General features: G+C 37.5%; 1 protein-coding gene across 1 annotated transcript; it reads right to left on the bottom strand.

The window, feature by feature from the left end:
- Nucleotides 1-9014: 9014 nt before the first annotated feature.
- On the bottom strand, nt 9015-15093 carry LOC143538186 (3-oxoacyl-[acyl-carrier-protein] synthase I, chloroplastic-like). The gene is made up of 7 exons (XM_077031792.1): nt 14638-15093; nt 10788-11219; nt 10128-10301; nt 9487-9585; nt 9313-9414; nt 9171-9237; nt 9015-9082 (listed from the first exon to the last, which is right to left on the bottom strand). The coding sequence occupies exons 1-7, from the start codon at nt 15091-15093 to the stop codon at nt 9015-9017; spliced, it is 1398 nt and encodes a 465-aa protein (XP_076887907.1).
- Between the last annotated feature and the right edge of the window lie 266 nt (nt 15094-15359).

Raw genomic sequence — 15359 nt, 5'->3', positions numbered from 1 at the left:
TTGAATATGTTTTAAGATAATGGATGATGGGGACTTCCACTTTGGACGGTTTGCTTGGGGCCCTCACTTTTCTTTTATCGGCTAAGAAGAAAGGCTAATTTAAAATTAAATAAATAGTTTTAATTAAATTATAGGAAGTGATATAATTATTGTACCTATAGGCTAAGGTCAGGGCTGTTTCTTGGGTAAGCTAAATGAGGCAATGGCTTTAGGCCTCCCTTTTATAGGGCCTTCATTTTAAATAAAGACTATGCATTATGAGATTTTGAAGTAGAGTTTTTTTAGATTTAGTGACTCATTGATGTGTCACAAGCTAAAGAGGATTACTCTTGTATACCATCTAGCCTTATACGCATAAAGAAAAGAAGAGAAAAAATGCCTCAAAATTTTAGTTAGTTTTAGGCCTCCGAAGACATTAAGCCGGCCCTGGCTAAGGTGTGTTTATTGTTATGATCTGATAGTTCATGATGATCTTATCTCATTAGATAAAGGTTAATAGAACAATAATTGTTAGGTGCCAAATGCTATTGAGGGGCTAATTGTAGTGTGTTGGATAGTATGAGGGTCAAATGTGTTAGTCTGTAATAATCAACATTAGGTATGCTATTTAAGCACATGGATATGGTCAATGAAGGTATCAATGATTTGAGTAAAGTTTCCTCTTTCTCTAGCATTCTTTTGTTTATCGATCTTACGCTTGATTACCAATCATTGTAACAATATGTATGCATTAGGGTTGGATTAGGTTTGTAAGAGGAACGTTTGTGGATCAAATATTTTAGAAGGATTAGGTATAAATTAGTTGAGTTTTGGTTATAAAAGAAATACAGATTAATAGGTTAGGTTTGGCTAGAGTTTTTGGTATTACATAAATCTAGTAATAGTTATGCTTATTGAGATATATTTGTTTGTCAATGATTAATCCTACAAGTCTTAAAACACATTAAATATACGAACCCTTTTATAGTTGGGCAAAATCATCCCAGTCAATGGCTCGAACCAGCATTCACACAATAATGGGTTTGCCTTTTGGTTCCTGTGTTTCATGTTGTGTGCTTTTCAATTTGACTCAGTCCAAGATCGAAATGACATAGATCAACAAGATATCAATTGCAGCTAAACGTATCATCTTTAAAGTTGTAACTTAGATCAAAGTAAAGGACTTTTTATGCAATTAACTTTTGAATAATAATGGAAGGAGAATATGACAAAATTAAATTATATTTTTTATACAAGAGATTTGTACACAAAAAAATGCACCATTATTAGCCATCATAAGCCAAACTTTATTCGTTTTTATAGTATCTAAATACCACGGGCATGCCCTTGAGATGATAGATAACAGAAGGTAGTTGTAGTGTTTCTGTTATATTTTTTAAATAAAATACTTTATGTTTAATTAATTAGTCTTATATCACTAATATTAAATTAAAAGTCTATCAATATTATTATTGTTTGTTTTTTCTTACAAATAAGATATTATTCATAAAATATAATCTTTTGGTGATGCATGAACACTTTATAACGAATTACACAATTGATTACATACACTGTCGGTGATGGTCTTAGACCCATCGCAGCCGTTTGCCACCATGGAAAAATTTGCAAATCATGCACCGACTCTGAGTTTTAAAGACAAATAAATCAAGTTAGATACCGACACTAAATCTTAAAATTGTAGTTTATTAAAAAATGTCACGTCAGCAACATGCTAACGGGTTAGGGTCTCGTGAGTTTGAGATTGATTGAAGAAAATAAGTTAAAAGTTGAGAGTGATGGTAAACATCTCGTTAATTGTGTTTCTGACCAACAAGTAAAAATTAAAATTATTTAAATCTAATAACCCTAGTTCTTAACATTAGACTAATTATTATTGCTCTACTTCATTTTTGGTAAAGTAATTATTCTAGATATTTGTATCTTTAGTAGATTAATTTCATTTGTAACACATAAAAAATAAAAAAAACTATCTTATAACACATAAAAAAAACTATTAGTTAAAAACAACTTCTATTTTATTTCATTAAACATTTAAGTTTTGCTGTATCGTTTAGCTAATCAGGATCGAATCATACACCTAGTAATTTTCTACTATAACCTCTTGAAAATCGCCTGACTAACATAAACCGCGCTCCTTGGTAAGTAAAAAAGTATCTATATTACTTTTCATATTAAACAATAAAACTTTAAAATGGCAAATTGGCAAACAAAATATCTTGTTTTGATGCATGACAACGTATGGTTTTGTTGCTTAGAATGAACGCAGGTGGTCGTGTCTTTGAAATGGTCGGCCAAAAAGGTGTTGTGGTGGTGGGTCATATGCACCAAAGGAGCCTGTGGTCAATAATGGTGGTATGCTACACGCTCCTCTCTTTTCTTTTCTTTTTGTAAAAGTTAATAACTTGAAATTCAAATATTGCATCTTCTCCAAGAAAGCCATGAAAAAGGAATCAGTGACCAATCTTTCCTTTCGTAAAGGGAAGTTGAGTTAATCTTTCTTATTTATTTTAGTTGAAACGTTGCTTTCAGGAACGACAAGATGATCAATCATACAAAGTTACAAATATGTTTAGGGAGAATTACGGATATGACTACTTTAGAGCATTCTTAATTCGTTTCCTAAAATTATGTGAGGGGATTTGTCAATTATATTATACGGTTATGAGTGATTGTGAGTAGAGGGGAGAGAAAATTTATATGGGAAAATTAAATTTAAGGTTTCACTATAGATACTATATAATTTTTTAATATTTTCATAAAAGCAGGTGTGAGTGAAAGAGAGAGAAAATATAATAATAAAGGTATAAAAAATATTATTTAATTAAACAGGAGAGAGAAAATACAGTATTTTTTTAGTGTAATTATATGATATATGTGGATATAGGGTAAGAAACGGGCTGGGAATACTAGCTATTTTCATGAAAATGATTGACTTTTTTTTTTAAATTCTCGTTTGGATGAGAATAGTTTATAATTTCTCTCTAGGACGAGAATTTTTCATATTATCTTACTGACTTGGCAAGAATGTAATAAATTATTATTATTATTATTATTATTTGGTTTTATTTTTGGGCAAGAATTAATTTTTTTTCTCTCCACGTCGGCGAGAATTGAACATTCGGCAATATTTTATTGGTGAAATAAACGTGTAAAATGATGGAGTCATGTTCATGTTTGGTCAATTGTTTAGATTGGTGATTTTCCCATATGTTTATGTAATTGGAATAGTAAAAATCGATACCGTGGCACTTAGTTTTTCTAACCTCCTACTCCTCCTATAATATATACCAATTTTTTATTTTTTAACCAAACTTAAGGGTGGTGGGGGGGTGTCACACCCCGACCAATGAAGGCGGAAACGTCGAGGCGCGACATGATTGCTCATTGCACAATGACACTATAAAGTTACAATATTTAAACAACTCATTTAAATCCATATCATCATAAATAACATAACAATTGTTCATACAAAATGCCAAATAGATAGATAAACAAATAACTTGTTCTTTCATTTTCTAATATCCTAAAGCCAAGATGATAAGTTTCTTCAAGTAATCCAATCAAGCTAACATCAAACCTGTAACATTGCATAAAATAGGGTTTGTCAACACAAAGGTTGGTGAGCAATTTTCATAATTTTGGACAATAAGTATATATAGTATGAAATCCACAACTAGTATATGAAAACAATAAATAATAGCAACAATTTAGATAATAATTCCGTCAATAAGAATACATTGACGACAATAATGAAATCGTCAATAAGAATACATTGACGACACCTTTCTATATGGGGATACCATATATACTCAGAATTAACGTATGATCATACTTTGATGAGGCTACCCGCCTTAGCATTCAAGAGGCTACCCGCCTTAGCATTCAAGGATTTGCACATAATCATGTAATGCATATAACACCAAATCGAGCATTTATTTAAGTAAACATATACAATAAGTGTTGTGGTTTAAGACTCAAGTATAAATCATTTGAATTTGAATAAGTATGCAATGCCACCCCCAAAACGAAAGATGGAAAACGGGGGATGAAAAAGTACTCACTTTAACAAGTAACTTGAAAGATAGTGTCGTGAATAATTGGAGAGATCGGTTTAACGAGCAACACCTATATTAAACGGGTCTTGTGTTAGTATGTAGTCTTGGAAGGGTTTAAAATAAAATACATGACAAATAAAGTAAATAAATAAAGTTTAGGATCTAAAATGTATATATTTGAGAAATTAAAGTAACGAGTTTTGTGAAATAAGTTTACTCGAAACCAGGTCTCGGTATTCTATTCATTTTTTTTTCTTTCTTTTTTTTTTACTCAACCTATGTTAAGTAATAATGTGGGTTAAAATGCAATATTGCAAAACCCTTGGTTATAAGAATACCAAAACGAGGTTTAAACGAGTGTTCGGGTTTGTCGGTTCGAGACTTGATAATTGACCAAGCTCAAAGTTAACTTCCCAAAATAATAATGTTATGAGATAACCCCATAAAAATCAAAATAGACTTAACCAAGTATGTAGTTCTATTGTGAATAACCTTAACATTCGTTAAGCGAGTGTATGACTTTATCGGTCCAAACTTGTTATAAGATCAAGTTGGTTACCGACATGCCAAGTATGTTTAGATATTAACTAAAATTTATTTAAAATATAATCTTGAAGAAAAATATGAGTTTTGGTGGCTAAAAACACACTTGTGTGTCTTAAGCGAGTGAACTCGGTTTAGTTCGGTTTTTGGTTCGGTCCTTGACTCGGAATAAGACCGAGGATGGTTACCACATACCCAATTACCATGGAACTTGTAAAATAACTTATAAATAATAATACTCAAGTTTTACATTCAAAAAGTTAACAATAAAGCTTTTAAACGAAAGTTCGGTTTTTGGTTCGGTTCTCAACTCGGGATGAAACCGAGGCTAGTCACCACATACCCAATACCATGGAACTTGACAAATATGAACAATAAACTAAAATATGCAAAAGTTAAGCAAGTATAACAAGTTATATGGTTAGATTTGTTAAATATATAAATAAGGACTACAAAGTCCTCCATGTAACCTTGCCTTACTAGCCCGACATTTCAACTGGCCGAGATCGGAGAAATGAAAGACCGAAGGTAAACAAAGAGTGTATATTATATATATGTTGTAACATCAAGCTTTAAGTATTGAAAAGTTAGTTAAAATGAAAGATTAGCTTATGAAGAACAACCTTAGAATTCAAGAATTTAAGAGAGAAATGAGGAAATGAACAAGCACAAATGAAGAAGATAGGTGTGTATATATAGAGTAAGTTGAATGGGTCTTTCATAAAGGGTGTTACATGAAAATGGGTTGGTTATAGACCCAAGAAAGCACAAACTACAAATGGGTCATTCAAGTCTTCATTTTGGTAGTTTTTGTCCCTTGAATTTGTTTTGAGTGTTTTCGGGGCATTTTAAAAACCGAAAAGGGTGTTTTTTTTATCCGACAACTATAAAACAAATATGTAACATAAAATTCATCATTTTGATAATATCGAAAGGTTCGGGATACAAAACGGGTCGGGTTTACATTAAGAATACAAGTATAAAATAATCCGGAATTGACAAATGTCACAGGGGGGGAACCCGTAATCACCCATTGAACCACCAATAATCGGCCTCCAACTCAGAACTTGCCTAGCCATTCGTTTCACTGGAACCTGATGCCATCAGTGGAACATCACCTGGAAAAACTGCTCTCTCTACCCTGCAGTCCTGCACACACAAACATGTTACTCTCTCTCCTATCCTTCTTCGGGTTGTCTCACTAAGAACCGATACCCAGAAAGTAAAATGGCGAGGGTGGCAGCTGTGTACTCGGAGTAACCGGGGTACCCGAGGGCACTACCCACCGCCCACCCGTTGGAAAACATGGACTAGTACGATTAGCTTAATGTGGCTGACCGAGTTATGACTCGTAAGAATTACAACTTGGGTAACAAACATTAAACCCACTTAACACACTTAACTGATAAATACGAATGACGGTTTTATTATTTATAATAGTTATAAATAATATAAAATTTATTTCTTTGTTAAATAAATGAGTCTTTAACTGGGCTTTTAAAGAGAGTTTGACTAGTATGAGCCTTGTGGGCTGATTAGGATTTAGCAAATGTAAATATGAGGTTATCTCATAACCCTAACACTAATCAATCTTACACAACACACACTAGCCGCCATCTCCCTCCCCTCCACGATTCTCAAGCCGCCACGAGAAAAACTGGCTGCCACCTAGCTCGTACGTCGCTGACGTCGGACGTCGTCATCTCCATCACCCCAGCAGTCTTCGTTGCTCTCTGTTGTTCACCAAACAGCCGCAAGTCACCACTGGTTCACAAGTGCATAGTCGCCACCCGCTCGCTAGTTCGTCAACAAACATTGTCTTGTTAAACCTCAGTGTCTCGATCAGTTATCCAATTAACCAAAGGTATATCTATGTCATCAATATATTTGATAGATTTAACTATTATAACCATTACATGCCTTAATTGTCTGGAGACTAAAAGTAGGCATAGATGAGGCTAAACGTGTAAGTGCATAGACAAGAGTTGTCTTTATGGCCTCATACCTAAGAGTTGTGGTATTCCCACAAATGGTAATCGTTGTGAGTCTGCCTAATACTTACTAATGGTGCATGCCATAGAGACCGTTACAAACTGATATAGCCACATTTTCAATTCCTATTCTCTTCTTGCAATTGTGTCAATAATAAAAGGAAATTAAACATATAAAATACAAATAATATTTGTTTTTGCTTAGTTACAAATGTCTTCTGATAATTCCTCATTCGCTCTCAAGTCTGTACTTGAAAAAAACGAAATGACACCAACTTTCTCGAATGGTACTGCAAAATAAGATTTGCTCTCAAGATAGTAAAGAAGCTCTATGTTCTCAATGGACCAGTTACTAGCAGCCAGAAAACAATATAGTTGCTGCTGGAATGACCCATGAAAAGCATACTAAAGATGCCATTGAGGTAGCATGCATTATGCAAGCAACCATATCTTTTGATCTGTCAAAAGAAAATGGAAGATGTGAGTGCCTATAGCATGATCAAGCAACTTAAGGGCATGTTCTAGAAACCAGCCCGACAAGAATGTACAATACCATGAAGTTGCTCATAAGCTAAAGAATGGAAGAGGGCTCTTCTGTTAGCGCTCATGTGATTAACATGAAAGGGTATATATCAAACTTGATTATCCCCCGTCAAATGAAAAGGCAGCAAATTTCACCATGAACTCTCTGCCCATCTCTTCTGACCAGTTCGTGATGAATTTCAATATGAATGCATAGTTGAAGACATTGCATGAGTGATGTGCCATCAATTATACATGTATTACATCCATATTTAATAACATTTTTGTATACTTTTGATCATTATTATGGGAAAATACTACCTAATTCGTTCCTAATTGAGAAATACAAGTTTCTGACCCTCAATAATGTAAAGAAGTGAAAAACGTGCATAAATGATAGAGATTTGAAGATTTGATGAAGCCAAGATTCTACCAAAAATCAAACAGGAGCATGCATGCCAAGGCTGGCAAGGCCTTACTGAGGTAAAGTCAGAAAATTCTCTCTCTCTCCACACACACATATATACTAGGCAGGTGCTCATGTGATGCAACAGGTGTTTGAACACAGAGCATGGTAATCACGTAACAATTATAGTGTTCATGGTTTAGTTTGAAACTTTAAAACTGTTTAAACCGGTCATCGTTAGGTTTCACAACTGGTTTTTTTATTTAACTCATACGTAACATGCTACTTTTTATTGAAAAAAAACTATAGCAATACCATACTCAAATTACAAAAATAAATAAAATGCTTGTTTTTATAATCTAACTTTTCGCATGATATTATATATTATATAATAAAACATCAAACGTAAAATATATATCCTAGGCGTGAAATTTAAAACGTCATAGTGTGTTTTAAATTTCATGCATGGAATATATTTCCTTGGGTTTTAAATTGTTAAGTGATAGAGCCTGATTCAGCCAACGACTACTAGCCGTAGGAAGCGGGTCAACCAACACCCGAAACAAGCCCGATAGCCATGAAGATGGGTGACGGGTTGATCAGGAATATCTAACATCCAACACCACCTATAGTTTTAATTTTATGTCATGCATTTTTAATTTATGTTTTTAAATAATTATTGTATTTTCAATCCGTAGGTTAAAAAAATAGTTTCACATGCTCTCTTGTAGTTTAGGACGTGGGTAGGTTTAGACCTTTATGTACTTGATTTCAAATGGAATGAGAAGGTGGTGTTTATGATTTGATATTTCTTGTGTGTTTTTTAACTAGTGTTATCTCAATTGCTAATCCAAGTTTGACCACTTGGGTGGTGTTCATTGGAACGCTAAGTGTGAGTTAGGTGGTGTTTCTGGATCCTACCCAATTGAACCGTTTGAATTAACTTCAATTTTCCAGTCTTTTCCCTAACGCAATTGCTATCATTGCTTATGTTTTATATATATATATATACAACCATCCCAAAAGAATCCAAAAAATCATGCCTAAAGTTTAAATCACAATGCATATATTTGTCACACTTTTAAGTGTTCAGGGTCCATTTTATTTTAACATTTCTCTATGTATATATTTTCACATAATAATACACACTAAAAACTCGATGGTATTTTGGACCCCAAGTTCATTTCAAGCTGTAAAACAATTAAACAAATGCTCTAGAACCATGAGAGAGGGTTTCTTTATAATGGAGAAAGTAATTTTAATGGAACATCAACCATATATTTATCATGATTGTTTGATACATGTTTGAATCTATATTATCTTATCTTCATACTTTTTACATATATATGATTGTAATCTATAATTTTAAATTTCATTGTAATATATATGTTTTTACACAAACTCTTATCATATGTTTCAAAGGATGAAAGATAATACCATTATTTATTTCATAAAAGAAAATTGACGTTTAGCATGCAATATTAATTTGTGATACCCTCATGGCTTGAAAGCAGAGAATGCTATAACAGAGTTGTGTCCGCCTATACCAAACGAATTTGAAATGGCTGGATACCCAAAATATTTGAAATTGAAATAGTGAACCTAACAAATACCAACAATGAATGATTGTGATCGAAATGGAAACAAACTCACCAACGTTGATTTCATGTTGTTGCTTACGATTTGCAACAGTGTCAAATTCAACTTCAGCATCAAGTTTCTAGAGTCCCCATGAAAATATGCAAATAAGTGGGGAGGATGAAGGCGAAAGAATAGGGGTGAAGATATAACGTACGAATTGATTAATGGTTGGGTGCAACCATCCTGTTTGAATCGCTTTAATCGTAGCTATGGCTTCCATACCTCCGGAAGCTGCAAATGAGTGTCCAATCATAGACTAAAAATGACAACATAATAATGTAAATATATATGCAATTCATACTGACAGAACATGTAAGGTGTTCTTCACCTTGGTGGCGTTGATTTTGATTTCGGAGCTATTCTTGAACAATTTCTTTATAAGATCACCAGCCTTCGTAGAAGTCGCATGTGCATTAATGTAATTTACCTGGCAACAAGATAGTTTGAAGAAGATATGCCATGAAATTCTGGTTAGATCAATAAGAATATAAGATCAAAGGCAAAAAAATGTGAAGTATGTTGCCCGATTCCTAATCACACAAAATCAATTTGTGCCCGCCAAGGTATATTCATTTGCTTTGTTTATGTTGAGTCAAATCCAAAAACAGTTACTATTGTGTTATCTTTCATTGTGGGTCAGAGGCCACTTTGTACTTTGGATCAATAGGTTAACTATCGACTTTAGCGCCTTGGAGGTTGCGTTGACAACAATCAACAGTTACGAAAGAAGTGACGTCTTAACAAACATTGCGGTGGTTCAGTTAGTGTATATAGGAATCGAACAAGCTGATTATGTGATATGATCTTTTCAATTTTCATTTTTTCGGTCAAGTATGTTGTGTTTGTTTTTATCCTTTTGTGTCTTGGTTTGCTTGTTATAAACGTTGTTGATTATGGAGCGAAAGAATGATTATGTTGAAGTTGAATCCTGGAGCAATCCTGATGAATACGATCGGGACATTAAGATACCTCCTCTACTGGTACACCAGCATTCACTAGGCAGCTTTGAATACAAGATGCAACTCCAAAACCATTAGGTCGTGGATTAGTTATATGATATGCGTCACAATTGACCGCACCTCCCAAGTATTCAGCGATTATTGGTGCATCTCGTTTCAGTGTGTGTTCTAAACTCTCCATTACCTACACACAAATGAAAAATTAATGCCAAAATACAAAAAAATATCCATAAGTTTGTTGGACGTAATTTTCAACTTAATAGGCCCGTCACGTGTAGTTGGCCGGGTTGGACCTATTAGGCCCGTAAGATTCATTAATGATGTAACGGGCTTATGGGGTTGCAATTAGAGTTTTATTATATTTGGTAATGTCTTAGCTAGCAAGTTAGGTTAGTCTATATAAACCAAGTCATAGTTAGGCTTAGGCATTATAACGTGTGAGATGCAGCCGAGTTATGGTTCATCTAGAGACACACATGAGATGTAACCGAGTTAGGGTTCATCAAGAGTCAAACCGAGTTAGGGTTTGAGAAATTGTAATAAGTTTTTTGAGTGAGATTTTCTGATTAATATAAGCGAGAGTTATTCGTTTAGTTCGTGTTTGGTTATCGATCCTGGACTTCTAAGTTGTATGTACTATATTGTTTAATTTACATGTGCAGGAAGTTACCAAAACGCCGGCCCCTTCGGCCAGGACAAATCCATCTCTATCTTGGTCCCATGGTCTACAAGCAGTCTTGGGATCATTGTTTCTATGAGACATTGAGTTACATGCAACAAAACCTGCAAATGTAACCGGAGTAATAGAAGCGTCTACGCCTCCAACAATCATCAAATCAGCCACCCCTTCACGGATATGATTTGCTGCAGCATAGAAGCAAGAATTGGATGTCGCACAAGCAGTTGAAATGGAGTAGACTGGTCCCATAAACCCAAGATCTATAGCAAGATAGGCAGGTCCCATACTGGATAGAGCATATGGTGTGGAAAATGGTGTAATTTTTCTACAGCCTCTTTTCACTAGAGTTCCCATAGCATCAGATAATATTGTAACTCCCCCAATTGATGTCCCAACAAGCACACCGGCACGTGCTTTATCGATCTACATGCAATCATAAAGAATTCTTGAAGAAACGTGGATCGGCTCACTGGTAGACGATCAACTTTCCTCGGGTATGAGTATGCTATTTCACCGATGGTTCTCCGGAGTATGAATTCTTCCACCTACAAAACGAGCAGCACCGTGAACTTACCCCTCAGAAAGGGACAGAGGGGTCCTCTTTGGGGTAACCCTCCGGTGTGAGAATAAGAGATTGTAGGAGAAGATAATAATAATCTGAGAGTGAGTAAGGAATTTGAATGTATTTTCTTTCTTACCTCCCTTTGTGGAGGTGGTGTGGTATTTATAGTGTTAGGGTTTCCAATGATTGGGCTCAGATCCCATTAGGGCCTTTTTGGCCTCCTCCTATTGCTTTGCGCCATGTGTCCTTAGGACACCTGGTGCTTTTTCATTGATTATTCTCTGACCCAGGTATTTCACCTAACCCATGTGCAATCACTTGGTAGCACATGGGTTTTGCTGAGTTGTCCACCTTTCATTGGCAGCTGTCAACATCAGCATATTCTTTATTCCTTAAAGGATACCTTCTGGAAGGTTGTCTGACGAGCACAATCAGGGTTGTCCTTATCCTGATTTGGATAAGGACGAGGTTGATTATGTGCATGTGTGATATGCGCCTATCCTGAGGATGCGCGAGGTCTTCTCTTTATTCTCACGCGCAGATGTTTCATGCGCAGATGTGATATGCGCAAGCATATGTAATATGCGCCACGCGCAGATGTGATATGCGTGAGCATATATGATGCGTGAGCATGTGATATGCGCCACGCGCAGATGTGATATGCGTGAGCATATATGGTGCGTGAGCATGTGATACGCGTGAGCATATGTGATGCGTGAGCATATGTGATATGCGTGAGCATATGTGATATGCGCCATGCGCATAGGTTTTGGCTTTGTGCCTTCATGATATCTTGATTTCAAGCCTCTTGTCTATATCTTGTGGGTTGACCCGCCCCGCTCGATGTTAAGGCGGGTACATACCTCTTCAAGCCCCCCCAGTCTAATGTGTGTCTTGTCTCGCGCGAGCGAGGTAAGATAGATATTAGACTTAATAGTTCTCTTTTAATAGGGTTTGTCTTTTCTTTTTTATTTCTCATCGTTGCGCGAAATTCTATCCTTTTGGTTGAAATGAATCGTCCATGTACGTGGTTGGTTGGTGCTGACATGCGTCAGAGATGGAGACATGTGTCAGACTTTTCGTGTGCTCGAGGTGCTACAGTTGCCTTTCCTGTCCCCTCACACAGTGTCAGGAACACGTGTTGCGCTCGTGTTGGCCTGCACCTGCGAGTGGGGGCGCGTGAACTCTGATCAGTACCTGTTTCGTTCCCTTTCATGTCCCCTCACACAGTGTCAGGAACACGTGTCGCGCTCGTGTTGGCCTGCACCTGCGAGTGGGGGCGCGTGAACTCTGATCAGTACCTGTTTCTTTCTCTCTCCTGGGCCTATAAAAGCAAGCCTTTTTGAGTTGTTATTCTTCATCTTCATTGTTATTTCAGAGCTTTTTCTTTCCTTCCATTTTCATTCCGATTAAGAGCCTGTCTTTTGCTTCCCGATTTCCGTTCTTGAAGTAGCCTCTGTTTGATTCACAGTTGTATGTCTGATAACCCAGACACCACAATTTCCCCCAGAAAACGCCGTGTAAAATCATTGGTCATGTCCACTTTGAAGAAGACAGGCAAGGGAAAACGGGCTGCCGAGGCCTCGTCGGAGGAGGTGGGGAAGGGCAAAACAGTGAAAAGATGGAATGAGATTCCCTGCAAACTGAAGCAGTCTGATTTCGACAGTCTCATCGCCTCTCAGGGTTTTCTCCCTGAGTACGGCTGTATGCTCCCGGCGGCCGGGCAAACGGCGGCAGATCCGCCCACCGGCTATATCTCCTTATACTGCCATTTTTTCACTCACTGTAACCTTCGTCTCCCGATGACAAGGTTTATGGGTGCGCTGCTTCAATTTCATGGGATTCACATATCCCAAGTCCATCCTTTTGGACTTGTGCGCATGACTCATTTTGAGTTCATGTGCAAAGCTCAGCGCGAGGAGCTCACCCCTCGGCGCTTTCAATATTTTTATAAGCCAAAAATCCAAGATTCTTGGTTCTCATTCATTCCTCGCAGTCAGAAGGTCAAGTGCTGCACTGTTTCCTTCAAAAGCCTTCATGACTGGTCTGAGAAATTTTTTTATATTAAGGCTGGTGTGGTTCCCATCCGCATGACCATGCGCGCGATCACTTCTGCGCCCGCGGATGAGAATGTTCTTAAAAACCCAACTGGCGCATGGGTTAATAAGTTGACTGCTGAACCATCCCCCGCCAAGACTATTTGCGAGGAGGCGCTGGTGGGGGTTGGTATGAGCAGGAGGTGGACCGACAGCGCGACTGAGCCTGTTATCCAAGTTGATGGCTTATGTGAGTTATTAGCTCATTGCATTATTTCTGCGTGAATATAATTCGTTTTGCTGATATCATTTGTCTTGTTTTATGCAGTAAGCAAGGAGTACGTCCACGCCGCCTATGATGAGCATATGGAGGGTGGCTCTGTCGCGCTGGGCGCTGGGAAGTTGGTTTCCCCGATCGCTTCGATGATATGTTCATCCCTGTTGATTTGGGATTTTGCTTTGACAGCGATGCGCCTGGTAGGCCTTTGTACTTATGCTTATGCCTTTAGAATACCAAATTTGGTTAACATTTCTGTTGCACGTATTGTAGATGCGCTCGAGAATTATGAGCTGGAGCTTGCGGAAGAGGAGGTGGAGGAGGAAGCTGAGGTGCCACAACTCAAGCGTAAAGCTAAAGGGAAAACTGGCGCAGGGGCCAGTAAAAAACAGAAGAAAAATGATGCCCATGTTGCTCAGGATCCTCCTACTCAAGCGAAGGGACTTGAGAAAACCAAGGGGTTTACCTTCAAGTTTTCCTCGTCTTCCTTGCCTCTAGGTGTGGGCAGTCCTCCTGTCCACACGAGGTATGGTGCCGCCACCTCCTCTCTTCCCGCGGCGGAAAAGGGAAGCGGCGCTGCGCCTGCTGTTTCCTCTTCTCCAACAGGTATACTTTGTGGTTTTATGAGCGTGATTCCGATAGAGTTATTAATGAATCTTTGCTCACTCAAATGTTTGTAGAGCCGGCGACCTTGGTGGATCAACCTCAGGCGCAGCAAGGTACCGAGGCTGCGCTGAAGGTTGCTTTGAAGTCCCCTGTTTTACCCTCGAAAAGGGGGAAAATGGACTTCATGGCGATGTTTAACTCGCGAACGGCGGTGCGCCAAGGTATATATTGCGCTTTGATTTTCTGACTTTTTTTTTTCTCTTTTAGATCAAGTCATGAATCATTTCTCTTTGTTGGTTTTTTCATAGGAATTATAGCTGGCACACAAGCTGCTGGCGGCACTGCTGACAATCATCCAACCTTTGAGAGCGTATGACCACTAAGAGCGGCATCTTCAAGGGCTTTTTTCCCCGCGACAATGCAATACCGTTGACAATCATCCAACCTTTGGTAATGCTTGGGATCAATATATCCACTTGACTTGAAGTCACGAATCTGACCAGCGAATCGTGTTGGAAACTCTGAAACATCGAATCGATCTATCAACCCAACCCCGCTCTCTCCTGCTAAGAGTCTTTGGTAGAAGATATCAATGTCATTTCCAAACACGGAGACGACTCCCATACCCGTGATAACAACCCGCTTTTTGGCATCGTTTTCTCGTTTAGGGAAAGTGGTAGCAATGTGGGAATGTAATATGGAGCGGCTTGTGGTGTGTGATGGTGGTTTAACAAATATGGGCAAGCTATATTTGCGTAGTGGGTTAAGTGTACTTGCCAAAAGAGGTGTGCACTTGAGATGAGTTTGAGTTCCCATGTGTGCTGTGAGTGGTATGTACAAGTTCAATTGCGTCTATGTAAGGGATTGTTATTATTTTTATCGTCTAAGTTTATTTATTAATACATATATTTATATTTTTATCGTCTAAGTTTATTTATTAATACATATATTTATATTTATTTGAGTTGCGTGTCTCGCCGGAAGCAACCTCTCTATCTTTAGGGATAAAGGTAAGGTGTGCCTACATCCCACCCTCCCCAGACCCTATTTATGATAGCCTAGGCTATTTGTGGTGGGAAATA

The sequence above is a fragment of the Bidens hawaiensis genome, unplaced genomic scaffold (genome assembly GCF_021521415.1).
Source record: "Bidens hawaiensis isolate Kalapana, Puna unplaced genomic scaffold, B.hawaiensis_p1.1 tig00011510_1, whole genome shotgun sequence".
In the NCBI taxonomy this organism is placed as follows: Eukaryota; Viridiplantae; Streptophyta; class Magnoliopsida; order Asterales; family Asteraceae; genus Bidens; species Bidens hawaiensis.
The sequence above is the reverse complement of the archived record's forward strand: the minus strand, read 5'-3'. Positions and strand labels throughout refer to the sequence as shown.

What these genes read in the sequence shown, in the direction of transcription:
- LOC143538186 (XM_077031792.1), bottom strand. Translation starts at nt 15,093, where the DNA reads ATGGGAACTCAAACTCATCTCAAGTGCACACCTCTTTTGGCAAGTACA. An exon ending in GTGGTCATACGCTCTCAAAG is followed by an intron (nt 11,220 to 14,637) that starts GTTGGATGATTG and finishes GATTGCATGTAG; the next exon opens with ATCGATAAAGCACGTGCCGG. An exon ending in ACAACATGAAATCAACGTTG is followed by an intron (nt 9,083 to 9,170) that starts GTGAGTTTGTTT and finishes TTGGGTATCCAG; the next exon opens with CCATTTCAAATTCGTTTGGT.